This window comes from Phycodurus eques, chromosome 13 (assembly GCF_024500275.1).
Source record: "Phycodurus eques isolate BA_2022a chromosome 13, UOR_Pequ_1.1, whole genome shotgun sequence".
Classification (NCBI taxonomy): Eukaryota; Metazoa; Chordata; class Actinopteri; order Syngnathiformes; family Syngnathidae; genus Phycodurus; species Phycodurus eques.
This window is the reverse complement of record NC_084537.1, coordinates 17737069-17757445: the sequence shown is the minus strand read 5'-3', so window position 1 is coordinate 17757445 and position 20377 is coordinate 17737069. Positions and strand designations below refer to the sequence as shown.

Below are 20377 nucleotides of genomic sequence, written 5' to 3'. Positions count from 1 at the left end.
ATTAATAACAATAACAACAATAATAATATAAAGTCTGCATTGGTGGGCAAAGAATAGACAAAATGTACAAGGAAGAGGAGGAGGCACCTTAATCCCCAACTGGACGTTAACATTCCGAGAAGAGAAAGAAAAAGTGATCCAGTGAAGGTGACGGAAGTTCTTCGTCTTTGTTTAAAAAGAATTTCATTAAAACAATTGAGTCCACACCGATTAAAAAGAGACGAAGGACAAGAAGAAGAGAGTGGTAGTTTTGATTTACTTCCATTTGGACTGACAGATCACTTCCTGTCACATGACCTGCAACCTTCAAAAAAAAATAAAAAAAATAAAAATTTACAAAATTGCTTTGTCGTCACCTTTGCTTTCTGGACGCCTGCACGCGCTTAACCGTGTGAGAAGGTTATGAGGGGGGGGGGAGAAAAGAAAAAAAAATAAAAATAAAAAAAAAATAAAAAAAAATAAAAAAGGCGCCTTTGGCGTACACGCGTGTTGGCCTGGGGGCCCACGCTAGCGGTGAGATGGCGGACATCAACACACAAACACTTGGCTCGAGGGACGGAGGGGCGGAGATGCCACCGCCGACTCACGAGTCTACAAGATGAACTTCCCTAGGAAGAAGCCGATGAAAATGGCCGCAATGACCACCAGGAGGGAGGGCAGGGAGGCGGCCGAGTTGGCGGTCGCCTGATCCGAGCGTGCCATCTTCCTCAAGCGAGCGCTGTCGTCCTGGGGGAGACAAGCAAAGTATAGTCAACTAGGGCTTGGATGAGATGGTCTTTAAAATCAACTCAGATTTGTTTTCCCCTCACAAAAATCCGATTTCCAATTTTTTGTAAACAATATTTTATTAATTTTAAGAAACAGAACCCGATTTCCAATTTTAATCAACATTTTTCTCCTTTGCGCAGTGAAAATGACAAAACAAAGCCCCTACCTAGTCGTGGTGTGCTATTCACGAATTGACCTATGTGCTTTTTTTTTCTGTTGGAACCTATTCTCAGCTATTCGCTGAACACTCACCTATTTTCAGAATTTCTATTTCTGTTACAGTCTAACATACCAGAAGATACCACCAAAGCCCTAGCTAATAAGAAATTGGAAATTGGTGTCAAGGAAGTACGTTGAAGTTATGCATCTCAACTGTTCTAAGATCTATGTACGCATGTTGGTCAGGAGCTAAGTTTAACCTGGGTTGTTAGCAGAAGTTAGCTGCTCTCCGTTCGCAGCCGTGTTAGTGCAAGTATTGCACATCAGGGAGGATGTGTTTTGAAGGCACAACAACAAAAATTATCTTGAGGAACAAGATCAAATTGATCGATAAAATCAATTAATCGCCCACCCCTATGCGCCAATGCGACAGACCAGGGGACGAAGTGTCTCACCTTTAAGTGCCGGTTCTCCTCTGACATTTTGCTCATCTCGGCCTGCAGCCGCTTGCACTTCTCCAGCAATTTCTTCATCTCGCTGTCATCCAATGAGGAGGCAGAGGCGGTGGCCATGATTGGGGTGGCGGGTGCTGCTGCTGTTGCTGCTGAGGGCGGGTCAACCTTGGCAGAGTTCATCACCGGAGCGGCTTTACTCACCTCCACGTCATTCTGCAATGACATGGTAACAAACTCTTCAGAAGGCCAATTGAAAAAATATTTTGATCATTATATTCTTTAGATTTTGGGGTTTTCGTTAATCAAAATTATTTAAAATTAATTAGTTATAAACCAAGGATGGGCAACTTTAATTACGAGGGGCCCACAACTTTGTATCTGTGCTAACAGGGGACCACACAGGACCGCGCAATTCCAAACCAGATAAATGACAAATATGCCATTTTAAATAAGGACAAAACATGAGCACGTCTGTTTTTTTTTTTTATTGAACCAATGTACATCACATTATTATAGCTCATGCTCAAATGCAGGTATAAACGATCCACTCTTCTACAGCAAAGGGTTGTTTTGAAGCAAACATAACCACATACTATGATTTAAATGTTTTTTTTTTTTTTGGGGGGGGGGGGGGGGGGGGGGGGGGGTTCTGCAAAGGGTTCTGTGCATAAATATTACCATTGAAAGATGGCCCAAAACTGCTGAACAGCAAACCAACATTAAGTGAAAGAACTAATTTTGTGCATTCTTTCACAAAAATCAACTCACTCAAATATTTTTATATTATACTACTGTTATGTTTGTCCTGCATGTCATTCAAAATCCCCAAATTTGAATACACCTACTTAATCACCTGCATGATGCAGAGCAGTGTAGGGCAGTTCACCCGGCTTTGTTGAAGGAGCCCCACAAAGCCGGTGCGTCTTCCTTGCATGGCGGGTGCGCCTCCCAGAACGACAGCAGTTTGTCCAAGCCACCATAAGCATTTGCAACACTAAGCGGCGCTAAATATGTCCATGTTTTGAAGAACACACATTTTAGTAACTCCTCTTGCCATTTAAACAAACGGTCAAGTTTTTGTAAATATAAAAATTAGAGGAAACATTTTTATAATTTCCAAACTTGTTTTTTTTTTCTTTAACCCGAATAATTCTTGAATAAGCGGGGATCAATCGCCAATAAGCATTTTGTGGGTGGTTCCTCCCCAAAAAAAGAAAAAAAAAAGAAAAAAAATGAAAAGAATTTGACACAAAATAATAATTAAAAAAAATAAAGTATAGCTGAATCCGCAGGTGCCGCACCTCGAGCATGCGGGGGTCCGCTGTACTCAAAGACCCATTTCAACCATTTCCCATAGAAAAAAACACCGGGAGCCACAAAACCCTTTTGACATCTTAAGTGAGGATAACACTACATATACATGTTTTTAATTATCTGCAGTTATGAAAAAAACCAAAACACAACTACAGTATGTTGCATTTATGAAGAACACAAAATTGTATTTCTGTAAGTTACAAAAAAAAATTTGGAACTCTGAAAAAAAGACACTTGGTTGAAGCTTTTAAATAAAATATTCATCTATTTGAATCCTCCCCATATTCATGAAATTAAAGCCAAACTTAAATTATCCACCTGCAGTGAATCAAAAATGCAAACCAAAAATGCCGTCTGCTTTTGTGATCATTGTTGAATGTGGAGCATGCAGTCACTTGTCAACTTGAATTAAAAAGGACTATTTCACGTAATGTAGAAAATAAAGTTGCAAAATAATAGCCAATTAAAATACATATTTTACCTTGTCAATGTCATTTTTTTTCTGTATATGTCACCATTTTCACACACGATTGTAAGCTGTCATCTCGGAGGTGTGGGCGATGTTTGTTTTTCATAGAGTTCATGTAGCAAGTACCATTAACATACCGTTTTCTTCATAAGCTTTTCTTTTCTTGGAATTTTGCATTGTTTACTTCCTGGGGGTCACATAGCTCAATAAATCTTGGCAACAAAAGTCTTGCATATCGGTGGTTGTGACGCATATTTTGGGCGACAAACTATACATTTATTTATTTTTTATTTTAATGCTACAAGAGTACCATATTCTTCAAATTTAGATATACATTTGCAAAACGAACGAGCTAAAATAAAAATTTATTTAAATTAAATACTCATTTTCCTAAGTCTCAGAGAGCCACAGCAGAAGAAGTGGGTTGCAGACCCCTGAGCCAGTGGGTTGAGCCAGATGCTTTGTTACGTCGCAGTTACAGTGGGTACGGAAAGTATTCAGACCGCTTTAAATTTTTCCCTCTTTGTTATATTGCAGGCATTTGCTAAAATAATTTTAAGTTAATTTTTTTCCTCATTAATGTACACACAGCACCTCATATTGACAGAAAAATATACTTAGGGTCATGGTCTTGTTGGAAGGTGACCCTTCGGCCCAGTCTGAGGTCCTGAGCACTCTGGAGAAGGTTTTTGTCCAGGATATCCCTGTACTTGGCCGCATTCATCTTTTCTTCGAATGCAACCAGTCGTCCTGTCCCTGCAGCTGAAAAACACCCCGACAGCATGATGCTGCCACCGCCATGCTTCACTGTTGGGACTGTATTGGACAGGTGATGAGCAGTGCCTGGTTTTCTCCACACATACCGCTTAGAATTAAGGGCAAAATGTTCTCTCTTGGTCTCATCAGACTAGAGAATCTTATTTCTCACAATCTTAGAGTCCTTCAGGTGTTTTTTTTTTTTTTTGCAAACTCCATGCGGGCTTTCATGTGTCTTGCACTGAGGAGAGGCTTCCGTCGGGCCAATCTGCCATAAAGCCCCGACTGGTGGAGGGCTGCAGTGATGTTTGACTTTCTAGAACTTTCTCCCATCTCCCGACTGCATCTCTGGACCGGAGCCAGAGTGATCTTTGGTTCTTCTTTACCTCTCTCACAAAGGCTCTTCTCCCCCGATTGCTCAGTTTGGCCGGACGGCCAGCTCTAGGAAGGGTTCTGATCGTCCCCAAACATCTTCCATTTCAGGATTATGGAGGCCACTGTGCTCTTAGGAACCTTAATTCCAGCAGAATTTTTTTGTAATCTTGACCAGATCTGTGCCTTGGCACAATTCTGTCCCTGAGCTCTTCAGGCAGGTCCTTTGAACTCATGATTCTCATTTGCTCTGACATGCACTGTGAGCTGTAAGGTCTTATATAGACAGGTGTGTGGCTTTCCTAATCAAGTCCAAGCAGTATAATCAAACAGAGCTGGACTCCAATGAAGGTGTCGAACCATCAGAAGGACGAGAAGAAAAAAATTGACAGCACCCGTGTTAAATATATAAGTGTCACAGCAAAGGGTCTGCATACTTATGGCTGTGTGATATTTCAGTTTTTCTTTTTTAATAAATCTGCAAAAACGTCAACAATTCAATTCTTTTCTGTCAATATGGGGTGCTGTGTGTACATTAATGACAAAAAAAAATTAACTTAAATGATTTTAGCAAGTGGCTGCAATATAACAGAGTGAAAAATTTAAGGGGGTCTGAATACTTTCCGTAACCATCGTAAATTCGGTTTCCTGCACTACAGCTATCACGTTGTTTGAACATTTTTGTTCATTGTACGACTTTTGGGATGTTCCACTTTGAAGGTTCCATTATATTCTATACCATTAAGTAGGGTGCAAAATGACTGGCTCATAAGGGAATTGGGAAAACACTTGGCATGATTAATAAGCATTGGCGCCTTTTCCTTACCATCTTATCGTTTTCAGAAGGCAGCTCGAAGACACATCTCAACTTGGAATCCATGAGGTCATCGGGTTTCGCGTCTTTCCACTGACGTCAGAAGAGAAACGGGAAAAGCAAAGTGGGGAATGTTATTGTTGCAAACTGCTTGCAGCTAGACAGCCAGGGTCACGTGACGCCACGTCAGCCTATCTTACGATCCTAACATGCAAAGCCAGGAAATATGGAATATTCTGGCACATTCTGGAACATTGACTAGAACATCACACCATTATGCCACATATGAAATATGTTAAAAACATTAATAAACAAGATTATCAGATAAAACCTCCTAAAATTCCATTCTGGTAATAAATGACTGGTATATTGTTGCCCTCTGGTGGCGGAAAGGGCACAGTTTAACCATCGCTCACACGCCTGTTCCTCACCAAAGAGTCCATGTCGGAGACGTTGGATGGAGCGAAGATGGTCTGCACCATGAATTTGTGTTTGCTCTTCTCGTTGGGGTCATAGTCAAAGGGCTGTAGCATAACTGAGGAGGGACAGCAAAGTACAGAGTTAACTCAGATAAGGTGGATGTGTCTACTGGCATATTTTGGAAAATTGACTTTTTAATGGCTCATGCAAATAAAGGTAATTGGGTCTCTGGAGTGCCGGCCCACCCATCAAGAGTAAACTTAAACCAAATAAATCTTTGGTTGTCTGCCCGTTCCTGAAAATGTGTCTGTGAGCGAGCCGTTCTTCACTTCTTCCCCACTGTTACGTACCAGTGTTGCTAATTTACTGTCTGAATTTTATTTCGTTTTCAGCAGAGGAACTTTTAAATGGTGGCAGGTATGTGCTGACTCTCATTTAAAATGAGTCTGAGTGTGGTTAATTCTGAACACAGCCACCATTATAGGAGGATGTGCACACTTGTGCAACCACAGCTCAGTTGTTTTTTTTTTTGTAATTCCCCTCTCGAAATGCTTTTTTTCCCCACAACTGATTTTTACAGGTTATAAGTCACATTGGCAGAAAACATTGTGAACAGTCTGCAAACTTTTTTTCCCCACTGTACATTAGACAGGCCCACCCATAAAAATTAGCTAATTTTAGGGAGACAAGAAATAAGGTCTGTAAAGTATGCTATAATTCTTGACAAAAAAAAGTCACATCTTAAATTACATGGGGATTGTTTGAAACTGCGAAAAAATCCATGATGTGTCGCCTTTAAAAGCAAATTAGTGGCATATTACAACTAAGGTTAAGTGAAAGTGGAGTTTAAAGAAAACTAAAAAGAACCATTGCAGGCTAATGCAGAAAAATGGCAAAAAAAATGTCATGGAACAAGATTGTGCTGTGGTCATGGCAAGAGTGTATTGTTTTTGTTTTAAAAACGATAAAAATTCAAAACATCTTTAATACTGTGCAGAAAACTCAATGTCTATGACCTTAGGTAATAACTACAGTTAGTCGGGATGTCCTGATAATGCAGCCCTATGGGGACCACAAGCCAGTGCCAAACTGTAGGCCGGTCCCCAAGCCCGGATAAATGCAGAGGGTTGCGTCTGGAAGGGCATCCGGCTTAAAACTTTGCCAAACAAATATGTGCGTTCATCCAAGGAATTCCATACCGGATCGGTCGTGGCCCAGGTTAACAACGTCCGCCACCGGCGCCGTTGACCTGCAGGGCGCCGGTGGAAATTCAGCTACTGTGGGTCGAAGAATAAGAAGAGGTGGAAAGCGGGTTCTTCGGCAGAAAGAAGAGGAAAGCACAGAGCCTAGAACTGAATGTGGGGACAATGACAGGAAAATCTCAGGAGTTGGTTGACATGGTGATTAGGAGAAAAGTTGATATATTGTGTGTCCAGGAAACCAGGTGGAAAGGCAGTAAGGCTAGAGGCAGTAAGGCTAGAAGTTTAGGGGCAGGGTTTAAATTATTTTACCATGGTGTAGATGGGAAGAGAAATGGAGTCGGGGTTATTTTAAAAGAAGAGTTGGCTAAGAATGTCTTGGAGGTGAAAAGAGTATCAGATCGAGTAATAAGGCTGAAACTTGAAATTGAGGGTGTTATGTATAATGTGATTAGTGGCTATGCCCCACAGGAAGGATGTGACCTCGAGGTGAAAAAGAAATTCTGGAAGGAGCTAGACGAAGTAGTTCTGACACACTGCAATGTGTTGATTGGCTGTTAGAGAATTATGCACCTTTTTCCATGTAGCAGTAGAATGAATTGAATGGCACCATTTTTTGAACAGAAAGCTTTAAAGCCATGTTTTTCGTTTACAGGCACTGGTGAAACCACAGATACCCAAGTTTACCCATCTCAAGCAAAGAGTGGCATTTAGTGGAAACGTGCAGGCTTCACTGACCAGAGATATTGACGGCAGCTCCCGCTTCGATGACGCCGCTGTTGGGCCGTACGCAGTAGCGACGCGGCGCTGTCGTCTTGACTTTGAAACACACTCTTCTGTCAGACGGGTTCTTCAGCTTGAGGTTGGTAGTGACGACATCTGTGAATGGACCTGACAGAGAACAAAATGACAGACAGTGGGTGGGTTTACAGAGCAATGTGTACAGTTTCACAGGTAAATAAATTGCATTTCAACAGCGATCAGAGAGCAGAAATTCAGTAATTCCAAGTGCGCGTCTCATATTTGGGAAATAAAAAAAAATTAAAAAAAGGCTGACAAAAAGTTCAAAAACAAAACTTCAAAAACGGCACAACTCGATTAGACTGATGTGATTAGGAGGAATAATTTAATTGAGACTTGTTAGACTTGCGGTTGCACCGCAAGGTGGCTTGTGTCAAAACGCTGCCGCAGATAAGATGAAGATAAAAGCATTCAGCTGACTTAAATAGACTGATTTATTACAATCGATTATGCTACCGGACATTCAAATCACCTATGCTACTGGACATTAGAATTAATTAGCTATTAGCTATATATATTAGCTCAGCTATGCTACCAGACATTTTAAAGTCAGCTATGCAACCGGACATGAAATACAGCAACGCTATCAGACATCACAGTCGGCTACGCTACCTGACATCACAATCGGCTTTGCTTCCGACATTACAATCAGCCAGGCCACCGGACTTTCTGTCCATGTTGTTGCACATGAAAATCAGCTGTGCTACCGGACATCAAAGTCAACGATGCACATTAGAATCAGTTAAATTGTCGAAAATGAGAATCAGGTAAGCTACGAGACATTCCAATTAGTTATGCTACCGAAAATTAGAATCTGCCATGCTCTGGAGCAGGGGTGTCAAACTTATTTTTGTCGCGGGCCACATCGTAGTTATAATTCCACTCTGAGGGCCGCTATGGCTGCAAACCCATATGAATGTATGATTGCCTCATATTATTACGTATACACAAATTAATGGATAATTAGTTTTGAAATCAAAAGCCAGTAAAAACTGTTTGTTCAACTACAGTATGAATCGATGTTATTTTAAAAGGGTGGTTGGTAACTAAAAATGCTTGCAATATCTCAAGTTTTAAAAGTGAAGACAATTTCCAACTTTGCCATTTTAGCAAGAAACACAAAGTCGATGCACTCTCACGGGCCACATAAAATGATGTGGGGGGTCGGATCTGGCCCCCGGGCCACCCGTTTGACACCTGTGCTCTGGAGGCAGCCTCACTTACTGGTGCAATAATATGCACCCTATTGCTCTGTGCCAAATGCCTCTCTCAATCTGTCAATGGGACAGACACAGTGAGATGGTTTGTGTCCATTACTAGATTACTAGAATAAATGAACAAATTAGCCCCAAAAACAACTTGTGATGCCCTAAAAGGATGCCAAATGTCCTACTCCATATTAGCCAATATAAAAATGCAAGCAGGATTTTACACTAAGTACGCATCATGAGACGGTACTTTTCCCGACTCCCAGGCTAACTGTGCTGATTGAGTTTAGTTTATGTAGACGTAGCTGTTTTTCCAACATATCATGGTTTATTGGGGCTAAATGCGGCTGACAGGGTTAGCGCCCTAATAGGAAGCAAACTTAGTCACAAGATGGCCAATTGTTGCTCCTCCCATAGATTAGTGACCACATCCACCCGCGGACTTCCATCTTATTTGAATGTCAGTTAGTATACCCGGTACAAATGTTTGATAGCATAGCTAATTTTAACATCCCGGTAACATAACTAACACTAACAACCCAGTAGCATAGCTGATTCTAACGTCCAGTAGCATGTCTGATTCCAATGTCCGGAAGAATAGCTGATTTTACTGTCCAGTAACATAGCAGATCATGAAAACCAAGGCAAAAAAAAAAAATTATGCTACAGATTAATATAAATTTACTTCCATATTTTTTAAATTACTGTATGTCAGGAACATCACTGCTGGACAGTTATCACAGTTTATTAACAGGATAAAAAGAATGTCACTATATAAATGTGTGCTATTTTAATGTATTTATTGCATCAAACTTGTAATGGTGGATGCAGTTGCACCCTGAATCAAAGTTCGAGATTTCAACATGCCATTGTCAAAAATATGTCAATGAATTAATTGCCTGTTTTCAACCATAGTAAGAAACCAAGTCTATTCAAACAGAATAATCAGATCTCAAAAGTCAAAATTAAAACTCAGGACTCTATTTTGCAAACAGACAAATAACACTGTTGATAGATTGGATAGTTCGTCTTCTCGCATAACATTTTTGTATTTCGTGTATCCACTATTGCTGTTGAAACTATGCAAAATTTCCCCATTATGGGACTAATAAAGGTTATCTTATAAATATTTATTTTAATATAATTTGAACTATGGCTATGCACAAGTGTGTGGTGACTCGAATTAGAATTTGAGTCCGCCAAAAAAACGAGCGCAGAATCAGAATTTTTAGATTCAACTCACAACAAATCAAAGAATAATATATATAATACTACTTTATTGACATCTCTGCTGCCACGCTGCCTTTACTTAAAAAAATTTAAGATTTCATGGTGTTTAGCCTTTATTTATGGCCAATGCCATTTTGACTTACTGCGCATGTGCATCTGCGCAGTAGTAGAGTAGCTACCATGGTCTGCAGCTGATCATGGATCACAAATGCACGTTAAGCCCCTCCACCAAGACGATAATCTAACCTTATGGAGGCATAAGTGGCCGTGCCCGAGGAGCTACATGGAAGACAGCAACCACATCAGAATGAATGAGAGAAGTTGTGCAAAAATCGAATCAACACATCATCCTTGTGTGTTTTTTGGACATACTTGGCAAATAAAGACGATTCTGACGAGAGCTGGCTAAAAAAGGAGGCAGATGCTCCCAGTCAGCGTAGATTTACACATTTTGCGACATCAAGACCGGACCAAAACAGACCTGGGTTCTACTTTTGGCCAGGCTACGGCGAGGGATCCTGGATAAAATAAGTCTATCTAAACTAAAAAGGACAACCTTTCCAGAGGGAAAAGTGGTAACTAAAATGCGCCAGCCAAAATGTATCAGCATACTTTCTTTCTGGGTAAAGAGAGTTTTTAAAATAATCTAATTGGATTGAAATGGATAGTTTTCAAATAATCAGTGGATTTTTAATTTGTTAGACTGACATTTTTTATTTCAGAATAGTACAAGGATTAACGATTTGATTCTGGATCTGAAAGTCATTTGTTACCGTCAAACAGTGAATGGGGTTTTAGGGACTGAGTCCGAGCCCTACTATTAACCTTATAACCCCTGTTCTCACCTGACGTACTAATTCATTTCCGGTTTCTGGTCCTGTGTGACTATGCAGCATTATTGTGTATTTTCTCTCCAGACACGTAATACTTTGCCTGGTATTTTGCTGTTCAGTTAGTTACGCTCCGCTATAACGCGGTTCCATCCAAACCTATGTGACAAGTGTACCTACTGTATCACCCAGTCATTTATTTCAGTATTTTGTGACATGTGACAACAGCTTAGCAATTAGCATGGCTTCTCTGTTATTCTGTTAATTAGTCCTTGTCCTCCTTTTGTGATAACGACACTTGTGTAAGAAGTGTATCTTATTGCTGCTATGGAGGCGATGGTTAGTGACTTAGCGATGGTTAGTGACTTAGGCAACTGATGCAAAGCAAACTCTAGCCTACAGTCCAACTGCACGTGCGCAATAAGTCAAATTGGCTGTGGAAGTAAACAAAGGAAGTTGCAGCATGGCATTGCTGCACTGCAGCTCCTGTCAGAATAAAATCTCTGTATTCATTAGTTTTCATTCGAATGCGAAAATTATGATTTGAGATTCGTTTTTTTTCAAAACAACATTTGCAAATTAATCCGAATTTGCATGCATTTGTTCCTAGCACTACTATTTCGGCAACAAAAGTCTTTTAGCCGAAAGACAAAAATGCACTATGGGGCAATTTGCATCTGCAAACTTTCATGACTGAATTTTCTGAGCATCACTAGTAATTCCAATGTCACAAAGCATACTAATTTCTCCTTCCCATTTATGTTCCCAATCCAGTTGGCTTCCTGCGACTCTCAGCCAGAAGTAGCATGGACCAACTTTCTGTAAAGAAAGGACTTTGATTTGATGAGTTTGAATTTTGAGGCTGTTTGTGTTGTTTGCTAGAAATGAACACAAGATGTAGAATTCTGCATTTGTGCATGGCAGGTCATGAGGTATTAAGGGCTGTGCATTACGCTTGCCCAGTGTTGACAAAAGACCACATTCACACCCGCTACTGAGAGAGATAAGACGCCAGGCATGACCCGCTTGCAGAAAACAAGCATGGCAGTGTTGTTGTACACACCACCCACACACACACACACACACACACACACACACACACACACACACACATATATTCCCATTCAAACAGGTGCCTCACCGGGACATTCCTGTGGACCTCTACAACTTCTACAACCTCACCAGTGTCTGTTGAAGACAATGTGTTCCGAAATCTTCCAAGAAGTTTGCGGATGCATGATGACTATTGCAAGATGATACGCACCACCCGCTCCAAATTAAGCACATGAACGTAAACAACAATTTAGACATTTAAAAGACACAGACCATCTAAACAGATTACCACAAAAAAAACGCCAAAAAACCTTTTTTTTTTTTAAATAATGGTTTAATCATGTCCAGACGTCACACATTTGTGGTATTTTACAATTTTAAAACCATTGAGCTTTTTTATGTCTTGTGCTGGCCTCTTAGCACAAAAACCTTTTCATTCATTTGAGTTACACTGGAGTAACCCTTTCAATTTCCTACAGTGCCTGTCTAACACACCATTTTCCATCGTTTCCCATTATGCTGCTCTATACAGAATGCATAGGTCAGAAAGATACACACTAACTAACAACAATGGAGAAAAACAAGGGTCTCTGTTATTGTACTTCAACGTGCTAGCCATGGTAAGGAGACAACTGTTATCCGAGAGGGGACTGGACAGCAAGGAATCGGAAACCTGCTGCAAAGTGGAGACACTGGAGTCCAACACTGCAGCAAATTGGACACTGAAATATAATGCTGCAGTACAATGTATGAGGCAACACAGAGGCATGAGTATAACACTGGGAAACAACAAAGTGGATACTGTGGCGTATAAAGCTGCAGTAAAGTAGAGACAGTGGAGTTTAATACTAAGACTGGAGTACAGCATTTGTGGACACTGGAGGATAACACTGCAGCAAAGGAGAGATTGTGAAGTAGAAAGCTGCTGCAAGGCAGAGACTGTGGTGGTTAACACTGAAAGAATGTGGAGACTGTGGAGCATAACACTTTCAGAGAAAAAAAGCAGAGCCTATGGAGTCTAACGCTGCAGTAAATTGAAGACTGTGGAGTACAGTGCTGCAGCAAAGTGGAGAGTTTGGATTATTACATTGGGCATCGATGCAGTAAAGTGAAGACTGTGGAGTATTACACAGGGCAACACTGTGGAAAAGCAGAGACTGAGGACGATTACACTTCTGGAAACTGCAAAAGAGTGGAAATGAGTCAATAACAGGAAGCATCCAGTGGAAAAAGACCTGTACAAAACAGTCCATTAAAAAAAAAAAAATACACATACTGCAAGCATAACTCAAAGTAACAGGGAAATGACTACACTATAAATGCACACCCGGTACACCCACACTGCCTCCATCTATTACCTAACCCTGAGCTGACACCTTGGCTCATCTTGTTGCATGCCAGCCAAGTTTGGGTCCTCCAGGCCCGATCGTAGTCTAAAAATAGTAGAAGAAAAAAATGGAAAAGAAAGAGGGCTGCCCCCTTCTATCTCACTGGAGGAATCCCAGATGGAGGAGGACATGTTCCTTTCAACATTAAAAGAAAGTACATTATTTCATTGGTACATCTTGCAATGGTGTATGAGAATTATTCAATATTAAAACCATTCACAGCTGATTCATTCTTCAATTGACTGTGACATTAATTCAGTTAGCTGGGTTTATTCACAATCTAATGTTTGGATAAATGACATTATTGGGTTTATTCGTTCAGTATGACCGTGGAACATGGACGCAGTGTGGCAGACCGTTCATCATTCAGTATTAATTTAAGGCTCAACCAAGGGCCACTATATATTTTGGACATTCAATTTGAACCACATTTTAAGTGTCCTTCCGAAAAAAAGTCACCACCAGACTACAGCCATTTTGACCTTCAAAGCATTAGTCATGCTTTGGACTCCAACATGCTGCATTTTGAGTTTTTTGTAATCAGAGGGAAACACTCTGGTGGATTTACAGTAGTCATATCTTAAGTAATGGAACATTTTTAGGATTTGTCTTATTTTCACCAGCGCAACCGGTGTGTGATTTCCGGTAGTCTTAATTTAACCAGCACAACTCTAGTGGGATTTACATGAGTCGTTGGGAATCGATGCAGTAACGTTTGGGTGATTAACAGTTGTCTTCAGGCCCCTTTATACCCCCGCGGTCGCGCGGCCAACAACGCCCGCATTGCATCACATGACCGACGAATTGCCCCTCTGCGTAGCTTGACGCGCACACGGCAAAAATTGTTGCTGTGCGTTGAGCGCCGCGGAGATCATCTCTCGTGATTGGTCCGTTTTAGTCACATGCTGTGATGACGTACTCAGCGTGCCCCTTGGTTCTACAACCCCAATTCCAATGAAGTTGGGACGTTGTGTTTAACAAATAAAAACAGAATACAATGATTTGCACATCATGTTCAACCTATATTTAATTGAATACACTACAAAGACAAGACATTTAATGTTCAAACTGATAAACTTTATTGTTTTTAGCAAATAATCATTAACTTCGAATTTTATGGCTGCAACACGTTCCAAAAAAGCTGGGACAGGGCCATGTTTACCACTGAGTTACATCACCTTTTCTTTTAACAACATTCAATAAATGTTTGGGAACTGAGGACACTAATTGTTGAAGCTTTGTAGGTGGAATTCTTTCACATTCTTGCTTGATGTACAGCTTCAGCTGTTCAACAGTCCGGGGTCGCCGTTGTCGAATTTTACGTTTCATAATGTGCTACACATTTTCAATGGGAGACAGGTCTGGACTGCAGGCTGGCCAGTCTAGTACCAGCACTCTATTACTACGAAGCCACGCTGTTGTAACACGTGCAGAATGTGGTTTGGCATTGTCTTGCTGAAATAAGCAGGGGCGTCCATGAAAAAGACGTTGCTTGGATGGCAGCATATATTTCTCCAAAACCTTTATGTATCTTTCAGCATTAACGGTGCCTTCACAGATGTGCAAGTTACCCATGCCATTGGCACTAACACAGGTCCATACCATCACAGATGCTGGCTTTTGAACTTTGCGTCCATAACAGTCCAGATGGTTATTTTCCTCTTTGGCCCGCAGGACACGACGTCCACAATTTCCAACAACAATTTCAAATGTGGACTCGTCGGACCACAGAACACGTTCCCACTTTGCATCAGTCCATCTTAGAGAAGCTCGGGCTCAGAGAAGCCGGCGGCGTTTCTGGGTGTTGTTGATAAATGGCTTTTGCATTGCATAGTAGAGTTTCAAGTTGTACCTACGGATGTAGCGCCGAACGGTATTTACAGACATTGGTATTCTGAAGTGTTCCTGAGCCCACGTGGTGATATCCTTTCCACATTGATGTCGGTTTTTGATGCAGTGCCGCCTGAGGGATCGAAGGTCACTGGCATTCAATGTTGGTTTTCGGTCTTGCCGCTTACATGCAGTGATTTCTCCAGATTCTCTGAACCTTTTGATGCTATTATGGACCGTAGATGATGAAATCCCTAAATTCTTTGCAATTGTACGTTGAGGAACATTGTCCTTAAACTGTTCGACTATTTTCTCACGCACTTGTTCACAAAGAGGTGAACCTCGCCCAATCTTTGCTTGTGAACGACTGAGCAATTCAGGGAAGCTCCTTTTATACCCAATCATGGCACCCACCTGTTCCCAAATAGCCTTTTTACCTGTAGGATGTTCCAAACAGATGAGCATTCCTCAACTTTCTCAGTATTTTTTGCCACCTGTCCCAGCTTTTTTGGAACGTGTTACAGCCATAAAATTCTAGGTTAATGATTATTTGCTAAAAACAATAAAGTTTGTCAGTTTGAACATTAAATATCTTGTCTTTGTAGTGTATTCAATTAAATATAGGTTGAACATGATTTGCAAATCATTGTATTCTGTTTTTATTTATGTTTAACCCATCGTCCCAACTTCATTGGAATTGGGGTTGTAAATACCATCTACGCTGCCGCCTTCTCGATCGATTTTGCAGCATAATTAAACGCATCATCTGGTCCTCTAGGTCCATTTGTTCTAGCAGACACTGTTCCACGGTGGCCATTGTTGTTGCTTTGTTCCTTGTTACTGAAAGGAAAGTAAAAACGGTTACCGGAAAAGGCCCAAAAAATGCAAAGGAAACTCCACCCTGTGGTGTCCTCGCCAATACCAGCCGTAGCGACACCCCCGACTTGGAGATGAACTGCAGTACATTTTCAAAACTGCGCACGTGGGTTGCGCTTGAGTATAAAGGCAAACTACGCACGGGACAGCCGCAGATACATCAGCGCGGTCGCCGTCCGAGCGAGTATAAAGAAGCTTTTATTGTAAACAGTGTTGTTTTTTTGGGGGGGTTTTGTTTTTTGTTTTTTTAAAAAGGAGGTTAACCGTAGTCTTTTTGAACAAATTTATGAGATTGATAGAAGTCTTACTTTTAACCTGTGAAATGTTTAGTTGACTTCCCGTAACCACCAGTGTCGCTTTTTACGGTACTCTTATTGTAACCTGCAAAACTCGCTCTACAGTAATAAACCTCTCACTTTTAAGGACATTGTTACTTGTTTCATCAATGTCGTCAAAACAACACATCACGTTTTGAAGCCCAATCAGATAATTTAGCACGGGATGTGGCACCTTTTTAACTTTCAACACTGCCAACGGCAATCCAGAGCTTTCTCCACATCATCTTGAGAAGTTTACCATCCTGCTTTCTCGTGCGTCAATCCCACAAGGAGCCTCCTCACCTGCCTGTCAGACCGCTACTGGAATCTTCCGTCATGCCGCCGTTCGCTGTCGAGCCGGCTGGCTAAGCAGCTGGTGATACTAATGCAAATGCTAATTACTCCTCCACTAACATGGCACCAAAGGAGCAGGGCATTTGGGCGGCATCTTTGGGCATTACAGAAAGAGCATAAAAATACAATGGTACCTTGACTTACGAGTGACCTGACTTACGAGTTTTTGGAGATACGAGCTGTCACTTGGACAATTTTTTGCTTTGACTTGAGTAAAATTTTGAGATAAGAGTGCAAGATGGTGGCAGCGAACTTCACAACAAGCAGCAGTTTGGAAAGCTGGCAACAAATATTCAAAAAAGAGGCTTCAAGCTCTTTATTGCCACTACTAGTTGAACTTTACTGTCAAACTAGACACAAAACAAAGATAATTAAAAGTATTTTTAAAACTACTACATAACTCTTTGCCTTAGGAAAATCTGCTAGCTTAATGCTAACACCCAATGCAAAGCACCAAAGGCCGGCTAAAGAAACTAGCATTGATGTTGCAGCCGCTATAACACTAAGCAATGGATATTTGAAAACAAACAGTGTAGCAACACACATACAGACAATGTAATCTTCAGAGGCATATATTATTTATCCTCTGTGAAAAACAACTGATATTACTGCAGCTGTGCATGTCTTCGTATATACATCTGGATTATACTGCACCCTGGTGGCCAAGGTGCGCACACTGGATTAAATCATGATGCACGAACTGTTTAATACTTTACATTCTATTCAATTATATTATTACAGTATGTTTTTACATATTAAGAAATAAAAACAAAATTGACAAGTGTTTTATGGGGGGCTGGAACAGATTAATGGCATTTCCATTCCTTCCAATGGTGAATGATGATTTAAATGTTTTCGGTTAGGAGCGTGGGTGGTCACAAAATGATTTTAACTCATAAGACAACACTGCACACAAATAAAAGCAAATAGGTGCCTTTTTCAGTTACGTTTTAATTTGCGAGAGAATGATTATATGCAAACACTGATCGCACCACAAGGCCTAAACATAGCTCTCATATTCTGTTAAGTATTGTTTTGTTATTCTTCATCAATTAAAAAACAAAATGACATTTATTGCACTGGGTGACAACTTTACCTGCAAGTGACACATTCATCAACATCAAAAGCAACAGTTGCAATCAATACATGTCTCAAGAGGTTTGTTTGAAAGAAGTTTTTTTTTAAAAACGGGTCGTTTAAGACAAGCTAAAACTTGGGCTAGCCTGCCTACCAGCAAACTATTAAATGACACATCACTGAAAGCTAACCAGGTGACGCTAACACAGCATTGTTTTACACAATACAATAATGCACTTTTGTACGAAAATGTGTTAAGTATACAAATACAGTCAGCCAAGTTTGTGATTCCAACTGTCATGTGCAACATGTCCAATTCCAATTGCACACATTGAATCATTCCTTCATGAAATAATTAAACCCTCAAAGAAAGAAAGGTGTTTGATGATGCTACCATTGCTAATACGTTCACTTCCAGCGACGTCAGCCTCCCCCCACCCGCATATCTCCGCCACCTTTGGCCGCCAGCGTGGCCTCAAGGGCCGGCTAGCCCGCGTCAGGAGAACGCAAGGAGGCAGCAACGGCCCGTCCGGTCCGGTCCGCGGCTAACTTAAAATGGCGCTGAACGCTCGCTAGCTCACAGCCTACGACGAGCTGCTGGAGGGAGTGTAAAAATACTTCTTCTTTTTTTTTTTTTTTTTTTGGTGCCCCGGCGGTATTTGCCACTCAACAGGGACATTGCGGTGGACCTTACCTTTAAATTTGAGGTCCACGGGAGGCTCGAGAACGAGGACCTGATCCAACTTTGACATTTTACCTAAAGAGGAGGGGAACGTGTGTGAGGGAGCAGGTCACTACTGACAAGTGAAGTCTTGACTCGGCTCCTCTCTCTCTCTCTCTCTCTCTCTCTTTCTCTCTCTTTCTCTCTCTCTCTCTCTTTCCCCTTCGCTCTCTCCGCACTGAGCACGACGAGAACGTACGCGAGCACGACGCTACCAATACTGGAGCGCGCACGCACGGCACACGGGCGTGCCTACGTAAGCGGCCCCAGCTGATGTAGTTAAGGGCGCAGTAATTGAATTAAGGCCGAGAAAGATCATGCGCCACCAGCTTTTCCTCTTTTAATTTCACCTAATAGGACTTTTTACCGACGGAAACCCTTCAAATATGTTTTAATTTAATTCTAATGATAGTCCGAAATACTGTAAAAACAAATTATCAGAAAATAATAATACATGAACATTTGACGAGCAGGGTCGTGAACAAGTAGTTGCCCCCTTCTGAAATTCGGGGGAAAATTACTTTATCACTTTATCACAAAGGGCCAGGTAGCTTTGAATTTTTTTTCCTTAGTAAACAAAACAAACAAAATAATTTAAAAACTTTATTTTATTTTTATTCTTTGTCTAGTATTTACATTTGTTTGATGATCTTTAACATTAAACTGGGAAACTATCCAAAGAAAAAAAATGTGAAAAATGGGCAAATACTTCACAGCACTGGACATTAATGATACCTTTAAGCGCCTTTATAAAGCTAACATTAATAATAAATGAGCATGTTACAATTAAATTATACTTTTAAAAAAAGCATCTCCTACTTCAGTAAATAAATAAATAAACATGCTTGCAATAAAATCATAGTCTAAAAAATTGTAATTACTACTCATTCCACTGGTGGACACAAGCGGTAAGTGATGCTGTCAAGCTGAAGAAAGAGTCCTATCGGGCCTTTTAGGCCTGTGGGACTTTGGAGGCAGCTGATGGGTACCGGAACGCAGCTTTGGTGGTCGCTGAGGCAAAAACTCGGGCGTGGGCGATGTTCAGTGAGGCCATAGAGAGTGACTTCCGGACGGCTGTGAAGAAATTCTGGTCCACCATCCGGTGTCTCAGGAGGGGGAAGCAGTGCACCATCAACACTGTGTAGAGTGAAGGCTGGGCGCTGCTGACCTCAACTCGGTACGTTGTGAGTCGGTGGGCCGAATGCTTTGACGATGCCCTCAATTCCACCGACACGCCTTCCCATGAGGAAGCAGAGTCTGGGGACTCTTGAGGCGGGCTCTCCTATCTCTGGGGTTGAGGTAACAGAGGTGGTTATTAAGGTCTTTTCAGGGGTTCCAGAGTGGAAAGTCCGTCAGGAAGTCAAATCTTAGATTCAGGAGGAACAGTGTGGTTTCCGTCCTGGCTGTGGAACAGTGGACCAGTTCTCCACCCGCGGCAGAGTCCTCGAGTGTGCATGGGAGCTCGCCGAACTAGTCGACATGTGTTTTGTGGATAGTTTTGTGGACTCTGTACTCCGGGAGTATGGGGTACCAGACCCCCTTAATAAGGGCTGTTCGGTCCCTGTACGACTGGTGTCAGAGTTTGGTCCGAATTGCCCGCAATAAATCGACTTTTTTTCCAGTGAGGGTTGGACTCTGCCAAAGCTGCCTTTTGTCACCGATTCTGTTCATAACCTTAAAGGTCCCGTACTTTGCAAAACTAACTTTTTATAGTATTTGGGATGTAATATTGTCTCTATGGTGCCTGAGTAAACATGGGGCCACACCCCAAATCGTTGTCCTTTTTCCGCAGTTGAGGTTTCGAGATGAAGGCGTCATGGTGGATCGGATGGCGATGCATTCCAGGTTCTCACCATGTCAGGAGGTGAAACCCAACTCTGACATTTCCGCTCTACCCCTAAAGTCCCCCCTTGCACAGGCATGTCCCAGAAACAAACAAGTATACCGAGTGCTTACCTCCGCCAAG

General features: G+C 41.4%; 1 protein-coding gene across 1 annotated transcript; it reads right to left on the bottom strand.

Annotated features, from left to right (window-relative positions):
- Positions 1-237: 237 nt before the first annotated feature.
- vapal (VAMP (vesicle-associated membrane protein)-associated protein A, like) lies at positions 238-18579 on the bottom strand. Its single transcript, XM_061695152.1, has 6 exons — positions 18385-18579; positions 7465-7617; positions 5539-5642; positions 5120-5200; positions 1383-1595; positions 238-726 (listed from the first exon to the last, which is right to left on the bottom strand). Exons 1-6 carry the CDS (start codon positions 18440-18442, stop codon positions 592-594), a joined length of 744 nt encoding a protein of 247 aa, XP_061551136.1. The 5' UTR covers positions 18443-18579; the 3' UTR covers positions 238-591.
- Between the last annotated feature and the right edge of the window lie 1798 nt (positions 18580-20377).

Excerpts from the sequence above, each read along its gene's own strand:
- vapal (XM_061695152.1), bottom strand. The coding sequence starts at position 18,442 with ATGTCAAAGTTGGATCAGGTCCTCGTTCTCGAGCCTCCCGTGGACCTC. Across the intron at positions 5,201-5,538 it reads TCTCCGACATGGACTCTTTG|TGGAAAGACGCGAAACCCGA; the intron begins GTGAGGAACAGG and ends TTCTGACGTCAG. Across the intron at positions 727-1,382 it reads AGGAGAACCGGCACTTAAAG|GACGACAGCGCTCGCTTGAG; the intron begins GTGAGACACTTC and ends TGTCTCCCCCAG.